At 36.0% G+C, this 18,589-nt stretch overlaps 1 protein-coding gene across 3 annotated transcripts; it reads right to left on the reverse strand.

Annotated features, from left to right (window-relative positions):
- Positions 1 to 367: 367 nt before the first annotated feature.
- LOC129870237 (3beta-hydroxysteroid-dehydrogenase/decarboxylase) lies at positions 368 to 17,258 on the reverse strand. Of its 3 annotated transcripts, none has more exons than XM_055944930.1 (12): positions 16,894 to 17,258; positions 14,907 to 14,996; positions 14,678 to 14,811; positions 14,359 to 14,529; positions 13,794 to 13,910; positions 13,629 to 13,708; positions 12,491 to 12,686; positions 11,572 to 11,686; positions 10,787 to 10,961; positions 3,783 to 3,939; positions 1,166 to 1,232; positions 368 to 1,082 (listed from the first exon to the last, which is right to left on the reverse strand). In XM_055944930.1, exons 1-12 carry the CDS (start codon positions 17,132 to 17,134, stop codon positions 892 to 894), a joined length of 1,734 nt encoding a protein of 577 aa, XP_055800905.1. In that variant the 5' UTR covers positions 17,135 to 17,258; the 3' UTR covers positions 368 to 891. The 3 variants fall into 3 exon arrangements, with proteins under 3 accessions (XP_055800905.1, XP_055800907.1, XP_055800906.1); XM_055944932.1 differs by lacking the exons at positions 368 to 1,082; positions 1,166 to 1,232 and adding exons at positions 6,036 to 6,081; positions 6,170 to 6,242 and having other exon boundaries at positions 3,854 to 3,939; XM_055944931.1 differs by lacking the exons at positions 368 to 1,082; positions 1,166 to 1,232; positions 3,783 to 3,939 and adding an exon at positions 6,036 to 6,242.
- Between the last annotated feature and the right edge of the window lie 1,331 nt (positions 17,259 to 18,589).

Here is an 18,589-nt window from a genome sequence, read left to right on the forward strand (position 1 = left end):
TTACAATCCAAGATAGGCACATGAATCTCCCAAGTCATTTCGATTTTATTAAAATGTATGTTTATATTTTAATACAAAGATATTAGAGAAGCGGTATTCATTGCAAGCTTAAAAAAATCGTTGGACTTTACATAAGAATTTTGGTCAATTGACATTTGATTTTGAAAATTGCCACATATTATAAAGTAGTATTAATATATAGAAGATAGATATAGACAATTGAGTACTATAGACACTCGCAACTTATGAAGTAGTACAATCATCCCACTTGACAGCCATACTAATGGTTTAAAAGAAAATTGCCTGCCGGGACAGCTTGGGGAAGGAGAAAACAATAATAGTATTTTTATAAAGTTTGCCCGACTAGAAGAGGAGAAAAAGAATTTCAATTTCAAAGCCACCATCCTCATGATACTGTTGGTTCATTTGAAAGATGCACCTTCCACAAGATGGATTACTTCTCTAAAAAGATATCATTGTTTCTTCAGGTATAACATTAAAAGGACGTTGTAATAAACACACAACAGTATGAAATTGGCAAGCATAGGCACAACTTGTATCCAAGCAGCATTCATTCAATATGTTGCCATCATTTAGGATCTAAGCCAGAAAGAGCAAATCCTATCCTCACAGAGGCGGGGAGTCTTATTTCTTTTCTTTTTAACTTCCCAAATATTTTTTTTTGTTGCCCTAGTACTAGGGTATGGGAGGAATGAGGTGGTGGGGGAGTTAAGTTTCTCGATAGGATACAGATGAACTGACCCTTTACATATTGGGTTAACAAACTACTTGTACAAGATGTCACACAATCTAAATGAGGAAACTGAGACAGGAAGATGTACACCACTAACACTCTCTGTCGTTAGGAGAGAGTAAAGCATTAAGCACACCTCATTGCTTAATCTTCAATCTAGTAGATTGGATTTCTGAATCAGAATGGAGCAATGCCGGAGGCAAGGGTAAACTCCTCATCAGCAGAGTAAAGGCACCTTTTGATATGCTGAATATTACATTTGCTGTACTATCAATTTCATCCTCATACTGCTCATAAATGAGGAATGAAGTGAATGCCAGAGCTAGCGCTGCAGTGGTTTTGAATCATGTAAACAAACTACCGGATATGGACTTAAATGCATCATAAGCGTGAAAAGTAGCATACACTTACCTATACCAAGTGCCAAAGTCAAGCAATCCGAAATAACCAACTTTAAAACATACAGGGGTATTGCAGCCTGCAGAAAATAAGAAAACTTTTAAAGCACAACCTAAACAGTAGATTCAAGGACTGACTACAAACACTATTTGCAGTCTGACCTACATGATAGCCCTTTTAACTGAATGCCCATTCTGATTAATCATCAAATAGATGAGGTCCATATGCATCTCACAATCAGTTTCTTTTATCACCATATTATCTGTCAGTGCATCTCTTTCCCAAGGTCAACTGCCTAACCCTTCTTGATACTTCATTTGCTAAATCTATCATCTACTATTAGTTTCTTTTGGCACACATCCAAGAGCGTAAATTCATTTGTTTTACCCGTCTCTCAATTCTAATTACTTACACGAAGTGCAATATAACTACCAGGAATGATCAAAACCACCCATTAGTTTGACGTTATTCGAGTTTTAGAAAAGAAAAAAACAAGTTTGTCTTTTTAAAGATTGGAAAACTCAAAAACTAGTTTTGGAGTTTTAGAAAGATTTGAAAGCCCGTGTGGAAATCATCCAAAAACACTATAAGGTTAAGCAAAACTCCTTAACCACCCAACAGTTTACAGTAGTAGTTATTTGCAGTTTCTCATTCTAGTAGTAGTTATTTCTATGTAGTAGTTTCCAGTTTCTTATTCCAGTAATCTTAGGAAGTCATGTCCTAGTTTCTAGGGGTAGTTATCTTATACGTACTGTATTTTAACACACTGTTTATGCGAGGAAATCTAAGCAGCAAAATAATTTCAGTTTTTGAGTACTTTAACTCAAGAGATTGCAGGTTCTCCCTTAACGAACCAGCACCATAGATCGTAGGAAGAAAACATCAGATTTTATTTTGCAGTGTCCCATAACTAGTTCCATAACAGGGGACCGTAATAACTTAGTATCAGAGACTAGAGTTATGGGAGACCAAATTCAACATCAACTAGCACAATTGGTGAACTTGTTCCAAGAACATGCGGCCAATTTAGCCAAAAGGATTTCGCAAATGCGAAGGTCGATTCTGATTCAACTAAACATACCATTCAGAATCGCGGTTGAAGGGTAAAAATAGAGTGGCAGGAGGGTCAGGATCAGAAGCAGGAGGAAGTTTCATCATTCCTCGACATACTAAGTTGGATTTCCCATGATTTAATGGCCACAAGGACCCTTTGGGATGGTTGAACAGATGTGAACACTTCTTTCGACACCAACAAACTCCAGAAGAAAAAGTTAGTCTTGCTTCTTTTCATTTGGAGGGCAATGCACAACTTTGGTTTCTTCAACTAGAGACAGATAGCCTCAACCCTCTTGGGATGAATTCAAACACAACTGTAACCTTCGCTTTGGGCCACCAATCAGAAGTCAGAAATTGGGAGAATTGGCTAAGCTATGCCGGATCAGGTCTGTGGCAGATGACCAAGAAAAGTTTGAGCAGTTAGTTTCACGGGCTGGTACACTCAAACAGTCGCAAAAAATTGAACTTTATATCAGCGGTCTTACTGATTATAAAGCAATTGAGGTTGAGTTGCATAGCCCTCCAGATTTGGCTACGGCGAAGAGTTTATCCCAGCTCTATGAACGCAAGGAACAACCCATTTATTCGCAATTGTTAGATGCTTGCAAATCAAAGACAGCAGATTGCTCACCTCAACAACCAGCCAGCTTTGTGAAGAAACTGACCAGATCTGAAATGGAGGAAAGGCGACTTAAGGGACTTTGTTTCAACTGTGATGAACCATTTACCCGAGGTCATCAATACAAGAAATTATTTTGGATCGACTCTATAGATAATGAGGAAGAAATTGCTGAAAAAGAGGGAAATAACTAATACTTTCCACACTTGGCACTTGAGGATACGCGTGATTTGAAGGAGGAGAGTAATGTTATCACTCCTTAGTCACCCAACAGTTTACAGTAGTAGTTACTTGCAGAGTTATTTCTTTCTAGTAGTTATTTGCAGTTTCTCATCCTAGTCGTAGTTATTTCTATGTAGTAGTTTGCATTTTCTTATTCCAGTGATCTTAGGAAGTCATGTCCTAGTTTCTACGGTTAGTTATCTTATAAGTACTGTATTTAAACTCCCTGTTTTATGCCAGGAAATCTAAGCAGAAAAATAGTTTCAGTTTTTTTTTTTTATGACAAGGGAAACCCGCAATCACTACCCTTTGGGTGCGCACAGGGTAAAACACCCGCTCATATGCAATAGCTCACAAACTACAAAGGAGAGCAAGCCCGGTGCAACGAGGTCGACCAGAAGGCAAACCCCTTGCTTTCACTGGCAAGGGGTTTCGAACTTGAGACCTCCAACATGGAAGTCCCAACCCAAACCACTGGAACAGCCTGGAGGGCAAATAATTTCAGTTTTTGAGTACTTTAATTCAAGAGATTGCAGGTTCTCTCTTAACGAACCAGCACCATAGGTCGTAGGAGGAAAACATCAGATTTTATCTTGCAGCGTCCCATAACTAGATCCATAAGAGGGGACCGTAACAGAGAACTTCAAACACAGACCACCTTGATCATCTCTAACTCAATTTAAAATTAGTAAAAAGAAAGTAAGGAAGAACATGAACTCATTTAGAACACACCTTCAGAAATATATACCAATCCTCTCCTCGGGCAAGTAACCTTGCTAAATGACTCATTCTGTTCCATGTATATGCTATGTTGTAAAAGAAATTTCTCATATCCACTTCAGAGATCTCAAAGAAGGACCATGATATTCTGGGAACTGAAATCCCATATCTGCAGCAAAGATGTCATTACTGGGGGAATACAAGCATCCCATGCATAAAATAAATACTGAAACCAAAAAACAGGGAACGGGAAGCTGATAAGTTCATATGAAATAATGTTGTGAATCATCAAAAGCACCCAATTGAAAATAGATTATTTACACAAATCATAGGCAATTTTACAAAGAGGAAAACAAAGATCAAGCTTATACTGGCAAACAATTTCCCCATGAACTTCCACATAATATTTTGAGATTTTTACACTCTACATTACTTGGCTTAAGCATACCCTATTTAGCCCATATTTTCAGATCTTAGCTTATTTAGCCCATTACATGTATAATTTGAAATACTTGGGAAAAAGACAATAATTCCTTAATTTGTGATTATAATTTTCATTTTTGATGCTTAGAAACTGATTGATAGTGATATTCATGTTTATTATCACAGATTAAAACATTGTTGGGTGAATTGAGTTGAAAAATTAGGAACTCCCCATTGTTGGGGTTTTTAAAAGCTTGAAAACCCATTGTGAATTTTGTGATTTGTTGAAATTTTTTACAAATTGATGATTGAGGCTCATTGGGGATGTTATTTTGAAGTTGTGGTTTAGAATTTTAATCTATTCAATGAAGATTTGACACATTTGAATGGAGTTTCGTGGTTGAAGTTCATCAAAGACGAATCCTCGTTTTTGTACAAGTTTGTATAATTTAATATAACAATGTAAAAAGTGCGTATAAACCTATGTTGTGGGGACTCTTCGTTTTAGCTGCCACACCCCTGTCGACATGACGTTGGTACTGGTAAGCGTGGGATTCGAACTGGGAGCGGTCAATCGAGATCAGGTACTTTGACCACAATCCATGACAAAATTTGAAGAAAAATGGAAAATGGAATTTTAGCTGTTGCCTACTAATGCCTACAACTTGAGAGATTCTCAAAATGTAAGATTGAATTGTTGGCTTCACCCCACAAGCTTTTAGGATATTTTTATAGATTTTTAAGAATTTTGAATCATTTAAAGTTGAATCCCCTCACCCGTATCCGTACCCCCAAATCAAAATTTAGATATGAAGGATCCGACCTCTAGATCCACACCCGGATTGGATACTTGCACTCGAATCCAAGCAACATAGGTATAAACACCTCGTGTACACTATTATACACTTTTATACAAGGTTGCTACATTATTTAAGTGTACGGTTAGAATTATGATTTTGAACTGCAGTAACTTTATTTTACTGCTTAGATTTTGAATAAATCCAAGTTACTAGTTGGTTAGCTTGTTTTTCCTATTTATTAGTAATTAGTTTATTAAAATATTTTGTAAAGATATTCTAGACTAATTTACCATTATCTTTTTACTGTTTTTGTTCTTATAAATGTAGAGTCTAAGAAAGCAAAATAAAATAGTTCTCTTTGGCCTCATTGTAGTATTTTTCTCTCAAAGTCTTTCCCTGTTATTTTCTTAATTTCTTTATTAAAAAACTAACAATTGGTATCTAAAGCCTTTTTCTTGAGGGACCTGTGAGTGAAAAAATGGATTCCGAAAAAAGCTTTTCACGAATGGCTCCTCCTGTTTTTTTATGGTGAGAACTATCAACTATTGGTTGTGAGAATGGAAGCCTACTTGGAGGCTCTTGATCTTTAGGAAGTTGTGGAAGAGGATTATAAAGTTAATCCGCTGCCTAATAATTCCACCGTAGCCCAAATCCAGAGTCACAAGAAAAAGAAAATTATTAAGTCCAAGGCAAAAACAACTTTGTTTGCTTCTGTTTTAACAACTATTTTTACGACAATCATAACTCTCACATCACCAAAAGAAATTTGGGATTATCTGAAGAAAGAATATGCTGGAAATGAAAGAATACGATGAATGAAGGTATTAAATTTAATGAGGAAATTCGAATTGCAGAGAATGAAAGAGTCACACAGAGTCAAGGAATACTTTGACAGATTGTTTGGTATTTTTAACAAAGTAGGACTGTTAGGCATTGAATTTAAAGATTCAAGAATTGTTGAAAAAATTCTTGTAACAGTGCCCGAAAGATATGAAGCATGTATAACTATTTTGGAAAACACACAAGATCTGTCCAAAATTACCTTGACAGAATTGTTAAATTCCTTGCAGGCACTGGAACAAAGGAGGCTTATGAGGCAAGATGGCATGGTTGAAGAAGCTTTAGCAGACAGCCACAAAACTCAAAGCAAGGGTAAATTCTTGAAAAATTACCCACCTTGTCAGCACTATGGCAAAAATGGACATCCTCCATATAAGTGTTGGAAGAGACTAAATGCATAGTGCAAGATCTGCAAACAACTTGGTCATGAAGTTGTAACTTGCAAAAGTAAATTTCAAAAAGATGAAGCAGTTGCCCAAGTCACTACTGAAGAAGAAGAAAACCATTTATTTGTGGCAACCTACTTTTCAACCAAAAAATCTAATTTTTGGATGATTGATAGTGGTTGTACAAATCATATGTCATATGATAGAAATCTTTTTAAAGAGTTTGTGTTGATGAAAAATAAGAAAGTCAGAATTGAAAATGGTGACTATATTCCATACCCCACATTGTGGGATTTCACTATATTCCAGACCCCACATCGGCTCAATAAAAGCATAAAAAGAGGTTAGATAAGGTTAAGAAATTCGAAGTGATTTGAAAAACAAATAACGAAAGCTTTACGGATAAAATAGAGTAATCAAAGTATAGAAGTATTGAAAACTGCTTATAAGTTTTTTTTAAAAAGTAGGTGCAGGCCAACTTTTTTTTTTGACTTATAAGCTGTTTTCAACTTATAAACTGCTTAAAATAAGTTCATTCAAATAAACCCAACTATTTATTGGAGCTTATTTTAAGCACAAAATGACTTTAAGTTGGCCAGTCAAACACTCAAAAAAAGTTGAAAACGACTTATAAGCCAATCCAAACGGCCTCTATATGTCCATATGTGTGAATTCTTATTCGTCTTTGGGTGGTGTGACTTAAAAATATTAGGAAAGGCATTTAGTATTGGCGATCAGTCCTTCTTCATCGTTAAAGTGTATTTTAAAAACTTTAAAGTAGCACGTCAATTTCCAAAATCTCAAATATAATTTTTATGTTTAAACTACTAAAACACTTGATTTTGAAAATACTTTCTTTTACTAATTATCAGGGAATCAGGTATAAGAATTAAGTGAAGCACCTTAAACTCCTTATGAACATCTTCAAGGTTAAGTTATCTTTCTAAAAAGTCGAGTTAAGTTTTCAAACTTATTTGAAATACATATGAGATTCCACGAGACATTTGTATGTGATACGAAAGTTATTATGAGATTATGAGAATAAGAGTTCTAATGAACCAAGACTGGCTAAGTTCTTGTTATGGCCTAATATGTGCATTCAAAGTTCATATCATACATGGCATGTTATGCGTGGACTCCGAGCTATAATCGGGGGTAAGGGGCCTATTTGCCCAGATGATTATATTTATAGTATAGATGGCCATAGGTTGGTAATATTATGTCGGTTAGCTACTAGAAAGACCGTCATTGCTAGCATTTGGTTGGGTATGTCATGCATTTAAATCAATATATATATATGTACTCACAACATACGATTACACAAGCATACCGTGCATATTTGATTACTATTAGATCATATGTCAGCCATGGAGGCTATCAGAGTTTCAGCATCACGTGGTATCTCAATTACCCTTTTCATAACAGTTATTTATGATTTTACTTTCTGCCTTACATACCAGTACATTTTTATTCATATTGATGTCTCGTTGCCTGGAAACACTACATTTTTGTTTCGTGCATGCAGGACGAGGTAGGGATTCTAATCGACCCCTCTGCTAGGATTCGAGGTTCAGCTGTGAGTTGGTAAGCTCCACCTCTTCCTGGAGCTTTCATAGGATGTTTACTTTTGTTGTACAGTTTGGGTATAGCTGGGGCCTTGTCTCGACAGTGCTTATGACACTCTTAGAGACTATTGTGGACACAGTATTTCTGGTTTCCTTTTTCCAGCTTTTAGTCTACAGCCCATAGGCTTGGCATGTATATATATGTGTGTATGCATGTATGTCTTCAGTTGAGGCCTTATCGACTAGCTAGCACTTTATCATTTTGACTTATCTACCTTTGTTTATATGACTTATTGTTATTCAGGTCATGACCTTAACGGTCCAGGCTTAGTATTTCAGATGTTGTGCTGCCTGATCTTTTGGGCCAGTTTAGTTAGCTAGTATGATCTGTGGCTAACTCGATCGAATAAGGTATTGAGTGCCAGTCGCACCTCCCCTATTTTAGAGTGTGACAAAATAGGGGCCTCCCCAGTTTTCCATGGCTTGAGGAACAAGATCTTGGCCCAAATAATGCAGTTTCAGCCACTTCAAACTAGCAGATTGGTGATTTAAACTTTCATATAAAGCTTCATAAGGTGCCATTTTGATACTTGAATGGTAGCTATTGTTGTAAGCAAACTCAATCAGCAGCAAATAATCATCCTAGCTACCTTTGAAGTCTAATATACAAGCTCACAGCATATCCTCAAGTGTTTGGATTGTCCGTTCTGCCTGGCCATCCGTTTGAGGGTGAAAGGTTGTGCTTAAATTCAACTGTGTTCCCAAACTCTTTGGAAATGACTTCCAAAAATTTGCGGTGAATTGAGCTCCCCTATCAGATATAATAGATATGGGTACTCCATGTAGTCGACCTATCTCTTTAATAAACAATTTTGCATACTCTTCAACTGTGTAAGTAGTCTTGACCGGCAAGAAGTGCATTGATTTGATGAGTCTGTCAACTATTATCCCTATGAAATCAAACTTCCAAAATGAGCGAGGTAAACCAGTGACAAAATCCATGTTGATCATGTCCCACTTCCAAATTGGAAGTTCTATACGTTGCATATAACCTTCAAACTTTTGGTGCTCTACTTTAACTTGTTAACAATTTGGACACTGAACCACAAATTCTACAATGTTCTTCTTCATGTCACTCCACCAATACACTTCTTTCAAGTTATGATACATTTTTAGTCGAGCCCGGATGGACAGAATATCTTGAATGATGTGCTTCCGCCATAATCCTCTTTCTTAGTCCATCTATATTAGGTACACACAATTTATTCTGTCATCGGAGTATTCCCTCCTATGTAAGCTCAGATGCCTTCGCCATACCTTGTTGTACATTTTCCTTAAGCTGTAATAGAATAGGATCTATGTACTACTTCTCTTTCACTTCCTTAAATAAAGGAGTCCCGAGATGATTACCTTAGCAAAACGTGTAAAGCTTGAGAAAACACCATAAACTATAAAGTCCTATCTTTCAAAAATAGCTCCAAATGCAACTAATAGAAGCGGAAAATGATTGCCACGCGTAGTGTCACGTTTCTAGGCATGGGACCAAACTTTATGGTAGAAATCGTTAAAAACGCACCTTAATCACTCAGAACACCATTGGAACCTCTCTTAAGCTCTCTCACTGTTTTGGGATGAAAATGAAATGTTTGGGATCTTAAAAGTCAAATTGCCGACTTATACCCTTTTTTTGACCCGACCCGATTCGCTACCCGATTTCAGCCTGGACACTCCGCGGTAAAACAGTCAACTTTTTACTCTGATGTTGGTTTGACGTGCCATTTTTTTGGTTGCAAACTAGACTCGTAGACCTTCGATTTGATAGGTCGTGGGCCCCATAAATCTTTATATATTGGGAGAAATGATCTTAGACATTTGACCCAAAGTTTAAAAATAATTATAAGAGAAACTTACGATAACTTTTGCCGACCTATATTTTGCAACTAGCTTGACTCCAAAACTTAACATATGATGATTGTGCTATTATAATACCTCATAACACATTATTCTTAGCATCTTAGACACTCTTGGCCTTATCCCGAAGGTGCAAGTTATTTTAAACCTTCCGAACAGGCTACCCGAGCCATTTCTTTAACCGTGAACCATTGTTTAAGGGATTCCTTTGACCTAAAACTTTAGTTTCTTGATATTACCACACATTTCCAGTATCATTCTCCCGATGTACTATACCAAGTCATATACACTTTATATAACCATGCCACGCTATGTATATTATGCAAGAAAAAAACTATGGGGTTTAACATTCTCCCCCCCCCCTTTAAGTTGTAATAGAATAGGATTTGTGTTGCTATATTATTTAAGGTCAGTGTACAGTATTGTATAATATTGTATAATGTTGTATACCGGGACCCGGGTGTATAAAGATTGTTGCAAAAAAAAGTTGGCTATGTAGGTGGAAACTGAAAATATGGCTACGTGGTGTAATGTGTTGGGTTGGGTTGTATAATTTTAAAACTTTCTCGAATATTTTCTTTTTTTATGAAGGTGCCAGTGTAACTGATTGAGTTGAGCTGACATAACAGAGTGAGGAAGATTTATAAGGAAAGAAGTTGGACCTACAGATGAACGAAATGATAAAGAAGTTGAAGTGTTCTAATTCACACCTACAACAGGATGAAGTAGCATCAATCAGTTCTTTTCACCTTTTCTTTTACTTCATGTGGGAGGTGTTCAGGGAAGCACTTACTTTAGTTGCATATATATTTAACATGTCGGATATACTTTTCTTTTTTATAATTTCAATGCATAAAGGTTCACATTAGGGATCGCATGACACGTCCTAAGAATATCGCATGACACGTCCTAAGAATATCGCATGACACGTCCTAAGATTATGATTTATATCCAGTTCTCGTAAAGAAACATAATATACCAAAATTTCATCTCCTTGAGAAAAAAATGATAGGACTGGTCTGTCCAAACATTTGTTTTAGGACAGTTCTCTTTAAAACATTTAAAGATAGTATATTCAGTGGCATACATACATTGTTGGTGGCAGTATGCTGTATCCCCAGAGAGCAACAGCAATCATCAGTAGAAGCTGGGAAAGAGATGAAAGGAAACTCCTCCCAGACAGGAAGAACCAGTAATGGATGAAAACCAGCAAAAGGAAACAAGTAAATGTTCTCTGCTCGCCTCTCCACAATAAAATTTCTGCAACTGCACTAACATTATATATTGTTATTTAGAGGTAACCAAGATGATACAATGAAGAATTGTGATTTCATATAATCAATTTGGCAGATACAGAACAAAAGCTAGAAGTAGAATCAGACTGGCATAAAAAGGCTTTAACCACAACCCTCCATCCCACAAAAGAAAAAAGGTGCAAGTATAAAATAGTAACAATAATAATACTTAGTCTATTAGAATCTAAGGGTAGATAAAATTTTCTACTAAATTTGATGTCGCTCTACACTTGGGTTGCCAAGGAAGTTTCTGTAATGTGCTTAAACCTGTACCCAGAAACCAATTCTACAGATGCAAACTCAGATTCAGTCTCAGAAGAACACCAGAATTGGGTCAAAACACCAAACTCAAGCATGTTTATTGTGGGCAAACACAATACTTTCTCCTGAGAGAAGTGTTGGAAAATGGGCCTTGGAGAAAACTGTGGCAAGTCAGTTCTCTCTACCAGTTCATGAAAGATATAAAGGTTTTAGGTGAAGAAAAATGCCTACAGGGTTTGATTTAGTATTTCCACTAAATCAAATAAACTAGAAAACTGCACTTCTGCAAGTCTAGAAATGTCACAAAGTAACATACCAACCTTTTCCACCTCCAAGCATTTTATGCACTTTTGACTCCTCATCAGTGTCACTAAAGCTTGAGAAAGATGACTCTCTGGTTAAATGAGAGGACTTAGCGGTTACAGCAACTCCTTCCTGTATCAGAGTTTCACGTCTGTAATAAGCAGTTGAGTCATGTCCAAAAAAATAGTATAAGCTCTATAGCAAATTTCAAAAGCATCCCAATTCTAAACCATATTTTCAGCACAGATCAACAAATTTAGGCTACTTACCACAACAAAATCAGCATACTTATCAACAAACTAGGGCAACTTAAAGAGAAGTAAAGCTTCTTAGAAAAGCAAATAAGAGATCCAACATGGATCAATTGAAATGATTACAGGTATTTTATCAGAGAGACTCACAATGTATGTAGCATGTCTTTTATCAGAACATCAGCGACAGCCTGCTTTATTGTGACAGTAAACTTTTTTGCATATCACTATGTAACTAGGATAACTAGGATTCTTATGTTCTAAAAGATATGTCATCTTTACTTTTACGCTTAAAAGAAACCCCAGCAAGTAAGCTAAAGTTCAAAAGATCCATATACCGTGGGTATTTACTGCCTTTACAATCCCAATGATATAAAATGTTGGCCATACTCCGCTCCTCCCAAAAGGAATGCATAATTAGGAGGACAAAAGGTCAACTAATCTGAGTTTCAGCGTGAACGCAAATATTGATTTCTTACTAATTTATTTTCTTGAAAGTAACATTTACATATTTGGAGAAGTATTACAAAATTACAAATTTTCACAATAAAGATTAAAATTCCTATATTTGAAAATATTGTAATCAAGGAGAACAATTTGAGTGCCAACAGAACAATTTGAGACAGAGAGAACAGTTGTTTAGGCACTTATTACAGCTAATGATAAAAATAAGGATCAAACATACTTCAAGGGAAAGGACTGGAGAATATCCAATATATTTCTGAGCTGCCGAGCAACTAAATCTCCTATGGCACAATGCTAATTCAATAATATCAAAAACTGGCACATTCTCAGTACTCCAATTGCTCATCCTTGAAATGGTCCATTTTATTATCAGAGTAATATATTGGAGAACCCTAGCAGGAATCTTGATAATAGACCTGCCATCAGAAAGCACCAAATGTTTCAGGAAGCCACATCACAAAATTCATAATGGAAGGGAAGGATCAAAGCTACAAAATCAACAAAAGAAAAAATGTAAGCCAAGAATTAAGACAATAAACTATGACCAACAAAGAAAGTCACCAAATAAACAACTTAAGAGTAACATTTATCCAGGTATCAACAGTATATGCAACAGCTAGTGATGAAGACAGAGACATATGTAAACAGGGGAAGTGGTTCAAGAAAAAGGTAGAAGAATGACGTGTAACAAGAAGAAATGGATGAAAAAGAGAATTACTTGGAACAATACTGACTAAATTAGGGCAAAAAAGCTAGGTGATTTCTTTCCATTTGCCTAAACGTCCAACCTTGGTGGGCAGACCTTTATCAGATTCGGTGAGAAGATGTAGATACCCAAAGTAATAGTGAAGGTGCACTCACCTAGACACCACCGGTATCACAGAGAGAGAGAGAGAGAGAGAGAGAAGATATTGACTAAAATACACCTCTTCATCAAAGACAAATGAGGAGACAGAATGAAATAAGATAACCATCAGAGAATTCTCTAGCCAAATAAATTGTACAAGAGACTTCTTGTCATGCCAACTCACATAACAACACCATAGTAAATTCTGAATTACGGACCGGAGATGAAGCTAACAACCGAGCTAGAGTTTGATAGCCTCCACAAACCATAAAATCAGAAACATAACAAGAAAGAAAATCCATTAGCACTTGGTAAACTTGTTTTAGCTAGGATGTTAGTCATGATAGGAAGTAGAGTGTTGCAACGTGCAGAAACCACAGTGCAGTCAATAGTCAAGACTGCTATTCACCTAATGCATACATATTTGGAAAAAATCATAAACAAACCTCATGTTGATGGGAGCATCATCAATAAATATAGACATAAGAGAATAGTATGCCAGCTATCTTACCTTTGATATCCCAATCTCTGAAATACAAGAGATACAAAATCCTTGAACTTCATCGGCTTGAGATTAGTGATGAAAAATGCCTACAATGCACGGCATCGCCCTGTCTGTAAATATATTGACCATATCAAAAGGAAACATTGAATAGAGATAGCTAAAAATCCATACCTTGCCACATACATGACTCCCCCTAGAACTTAGAGCTTTTTCAGCACATATATGTGCATGGGCAACATTCTCCACATAGGTGAAGTCAGTCATATTGTCACCAAGCCCTATAATAAACTGAAATGAGAATGTCTATTACTTATTCAAAAAGTATGTATACAAAGACTTAACACAGTTAAAAAATGCTAGATCAGAAAATTACACCTACATAATGACTAGAATTGTGACGTGAGAGGAGCCTATGATCTTTTTCCTCTTTTATTCGACGTAGATCCCAAGGTGGTTCCTGACACAAAACATACTGCAAATTCTACACCAATTCCTATTTTGCCTACTTCCACAAGGAAACTGAATGTTACCGGTAACAAAGAGCAAAGAAAGAGAAGTTCCTTAGTGATTTGAAGCATGTAACGAGTTTAGTGAGAATTTTGTTGGATGCTGATACTAGAACAAAGAACTTAGGTCTAGTCCATCACATATACACAGGCTTAGCAAAAAGAAGGAAGGAACATAATTCAGTGATATTTAACCAACAGAAGAGCAGCTAAACAGAAGGCTTCCAAACCTTGCCCCAGCCAGATTTTGCAACATTGACCAGCAAAGAAGAGAGATAATTGTCTCCAGGTCCGAAAACATAGCTGGGACGAAGTGCACAAGTAAGAAGGCCATCAGCATCATTTGCAACTAAAACTAGAGCCTCTGCTTGAGCCTTAAGATCAGTTACCATGTTCATAAACTGCATTGAGAAAGCATCAAAATGAAAAGAAGAAACTGAGGAAAACAAGAAAATAATGGCCTAACGAAAAATGTAGAAGAGGGTTGACAGGAATAAAGCCTAGTAGATTTCCAAATTCAGTTAACCAAGCTCCTGATAAGAGACTTACTTTACTGGAATATGGTAAGGACTCATCCCCACCATCTATATCCTGCCAGCTGTTCAAAACTACATCAGCAGAACTGTTGTATAATAGCCTTTTGACTTTACACTCTTGACAGGCAGCAATGATATTCTTGGCACCTGAAAAACATAACATTCATTATCAATCAGGACGCCAAAGATTTAAATAACAAAAATGTTCAATTCACTTAAATGACCTCTGGGTGAAAAATTACCTTGCACAACAATTGTGTAGCTAATATAAAAATCATGAGCGTATGAATCCCTAGCATCCATGTAAAATACAACTGATGCGCCATCAATAGCTGCATGGGAGAATATGATGCAGTAAAACTCAGTCCAACTTTACTTTAGTGGAATAACACAGTTTTCCAGGAAGGTATAAAAAGGTAAGAAACTCTAGAAACTGCTTAAACTACAAAAAGCCAAGTCAGATGGATACACAAAGAATGTCAAACAAGCAATCAAATGTCGTAAGCTGATTGACCAGATCACAGTACTACTGCATTTGTTAATTGTAACTTTAGGGTGAAAGCACTGAGAGGGGAAGGAATGGTAGTACTTTTCCCTTGTTTGTAGAGAAAAAAAAGTTTAGGAATATTCATTCCCACAGCATTTTTTAACCCTCTCAGAGTATACAGAATGGAAGATATAAACATCTTTTAATTCCTTTGCAGTTGAATCAAAAGAAAGTTGAAGGAGAATAAACACTTCCTACAGGGAAGCAAGTTAATAGGGAAATAGATCAATGAGTGCCCTTCCCCATTCAGAAAACTTCCCCAAACCAAAGATAGAATTAGTTAGATGTCCTTGCAAAGAACAAAGTGAAAATCAGTCCTCCATTACAGAGTACTGTTGAACATTGTGGCATATCTCAGAATATTGTACCTCCAATCATTAACCATACAGGTTAGGGAGTACTCCGCTACTACTAATAAACCATGACCACCTTTTAAATCCTCATAATGGTGTTCATGTGCTGTGTACGCCTGGAATGACGATGTAGGAGAATGAGCCCACTAAGGAAACAATTAGTACTTTCATAAAAGGAAAAAATTTCATGGTCTGTTTTTAAATAAGCTAGCGTACAACAATACGATGTAAAGCACTTGGGGTTCTAGAAAAGAGGAAGGAATTTCATAGGAATTACCTGCTCAAAAGTATCATTGGACATCTCATGGAAATAAGCATACATGTTAGCTTACAGCCTTACACAATAAGAAAAACACTTTATCATATATTCCGTTATTGCTTTAGACTCAAAAACAAACTGCTACATGAAAAATATTCTTTCTTCCAAGTTGACGGAGATAATTTCATTTGCCTTAATTTTCTCTTTAAATAAAATCAGGAGGATATCCATCTTCATTTTGCTCATCTTCTATCATAAAACCTCTTCCTTAATTTATCCACACAAGATACATGCATCTTGATAATATGGTGAGTGGGCAAGTAGGGTTTTTTTCTTTTTAGGGAAGAGAGAGTGGTCGAGTAGGTTTGTTGTAATTGATCACACATTTAGGCTTGAGATTTGATGTCAGGAATCAGATTTGAGATAGACCGCTTTCATGAAAATGTTAGCCGGTGCATGCATGTAAATCTGTTGTTTATTTACCACAAATAATTCGATGTTTCTCTCGCTACTTCCCATTCCATCTTTTGTTGTATGTAAGTGAGCATTCAGTTAGGAGAAAAAGCATATCCTGCTCAATAAGATTCTTATAGATGCAGATAATAGTTATTTTTCTTTGGACTATTCTCAATTTGAGCATATCATCCTTGCGAGGGGACATGCTAATCTCTACTGTAGTGTTTTGAGTTTTAACCCTATCTATGAGAAACGAGGTTTCGGCAGATAGCCAAACTCAAGAAATTGTATTTAAGGGACTAGAACTACAATATTTTGAAGCCATATCCTTCAAACAGAGTTCAAATTATGTTCAATAAAAGAAGCTTACACATTGCAGAGATATTGTCCTGCTAACAAACATAACACTCTACAAGGTGTACTTATGATGTACACATTACAGAGAAAATGCTCGAAATATACTTATAGAAAGACACATAGAGGACATACACAAACAGACAGTCGCACAGAAATCATTGAATAAGGTAAGTATATGTACATTACTACGCCTTCAAGATAAGTAGTTCAAATCTTAGATAAAAAATTGTCAAACAAAAATGAAAAAGAAGTGGTACCTGTAATAATATCGGATTTATGACGAACATCCACATGGGCATATGAAGCGCGTCCAGAAGAAAGGGCATGGGAAAGGAGGGACTCGGAGGTTTCAAGTTGAATAGTGGGGAAAGAATCGGCGATTCGTACGATCCAATTGCCGAGTCGAAGAAGCCTATCGACAAGTGGTTTCCCAATGAATCCTCGTCCACCGAACACGACGCACGTCTCAAACTTCTTATCTTCCTCCACAATCGCCATTGTTCTCTCCTCCTTTCCCTTTTCAACAAAGGGATCGACTTCTTTTTGAGAGAGAGGGGAAAGGGTTTTATTGAAATGGTAGGAAGCGTTTTTCAGAAAGAGAAAATTAGGAGTTATGAGGATGGGGCCGTTTGAGGACTAGTTGATTCAAGTATAAACAGGAGATAGAGTGTCAAAAATACTTGTAAATTATTATTATTTTTTTGAGTTTTATATCTAAATTATTAGAAGTGTGAATTTTAGGTACTATCTCAATAATTTAGATATGAAACTTAAAAAAAGATGAATAGTTTAAGTGTGTTTTTGATACTTTATCTCTAGAAATAATGGAAGGTTGGCCCCTTTTAAATTAGGCGAGTGTATTAAAAAAATAATTCAACATTATATTTGTGCTTGGTATTTTTTTTTAAATTTATGTATTAGTGATAAATTTTATTATGTATTGAGTCGTGTATTTGTAATGACATGTTAGGTCATTTTGAGAACGAGTCATCTCTCTTTAGTAAAAGAACCTTTCTATAAATTTTAATTGGGTATTTTAGCATATTCGGTAGCTACAATTAATTAGTTGAAGGGTGATTTAGATAATTAATTTAATTGGTGGACTATATTATTAATTTAGTTAATATTTTATACCACTTGTTTCACATTTATTAAAATAAAATAGGATAGGGTTTAATATTTGTTAATCACCACAAATGGCTTGCTGCACAAACTGCTGGACGAGAGAACCCATAGTTGGCGTCAAAAACCTCTTTAGGTAAGCTTAAACAATCTCCAGTGTTATTTTATACATATTATTTGTATTTATTATAATATTATGGTGTTAAATGAATTAGATTTTAAATATCTACCTCATTCGATCAAACAATTTAAGGGCTACTAATATGGCAATAATGACCAATCATTAGGCAATGATAGGTAGATTATATGATCACTCAATTGAAATATAAGTAATTTCCTGCATATATATGTTCGTCCTTTTGCATGGTTGAAACTTCAAACCTTTTAACTTTGGTTTTGGGTTGTTCTGGATTAGAATTTTTCATATAGGCTTCCCCAAAATGTTTTTCCTGACATTATAGGACTCGATTGGATTGGATCCATGATTGGTTGATGCGTTCATACCCTGGCAAGGTATGAACGGACGCGGAAACAACGTCGGCTTATTGTACTATCACTCGCTCATATGGTGATGGTTGTCGGTTAGAGAAACTCTCAATTGAATGGATTGTGCTTGATCTGATTGGTTTGATTATAATTGTAGATGATTGAGTTGAATTGTAAGACATTGCATAACTTAATTTGCATATTTATTGAGTTGAGCCCCTTTGAGTTGATTATGAGTTGATTGCATTGATCAGATTGGATTATATGAATTGTGATTTGATAGTGTACGATTGGATTGGATTGGATTAGATGATATGTTGATTGGATTGAATGGAAGGATATATG

Source organism: Solanum dulcamara, chromosome 10 (assembly GCF_947179165.1).
Source record: "Solanum dulcamara chromosome 10, daSolDulc1.2, whole genome shotgun sequence".
Lineage (NCBI taxonomy): Eukaryota > Viridiplantae > Streptophyta > Magnoliopsida > Solanales > Solanaceae > Solanum > Solanum dulcamara.

Excerpts from the sequence above, each read along its gene's own strand:
- LOC129870237 (XM_055944930.1), bottom strand. The coding sequence starts at position 17,134 with ATGGCGATTGTGGAGGAAGATAAGAAGTTTGAGACGTGCGTCGTGTTC. Across the intron at positions 14,812-14,906 it reads CTACACAATTGTTGTGCAAG|GTGCCAAGAATATCATTGCT; the intron begins GTAATTTTTCAC and ends TATGTTTTTCAG. Across the intron at positions 14,530-14,677 it reads CCTTACCATATTCCAGTAAA|TTTATGAACATGGTAACTGA; the intron begins GTAAGTCTCTTA and ends TTCTCAATGCAG.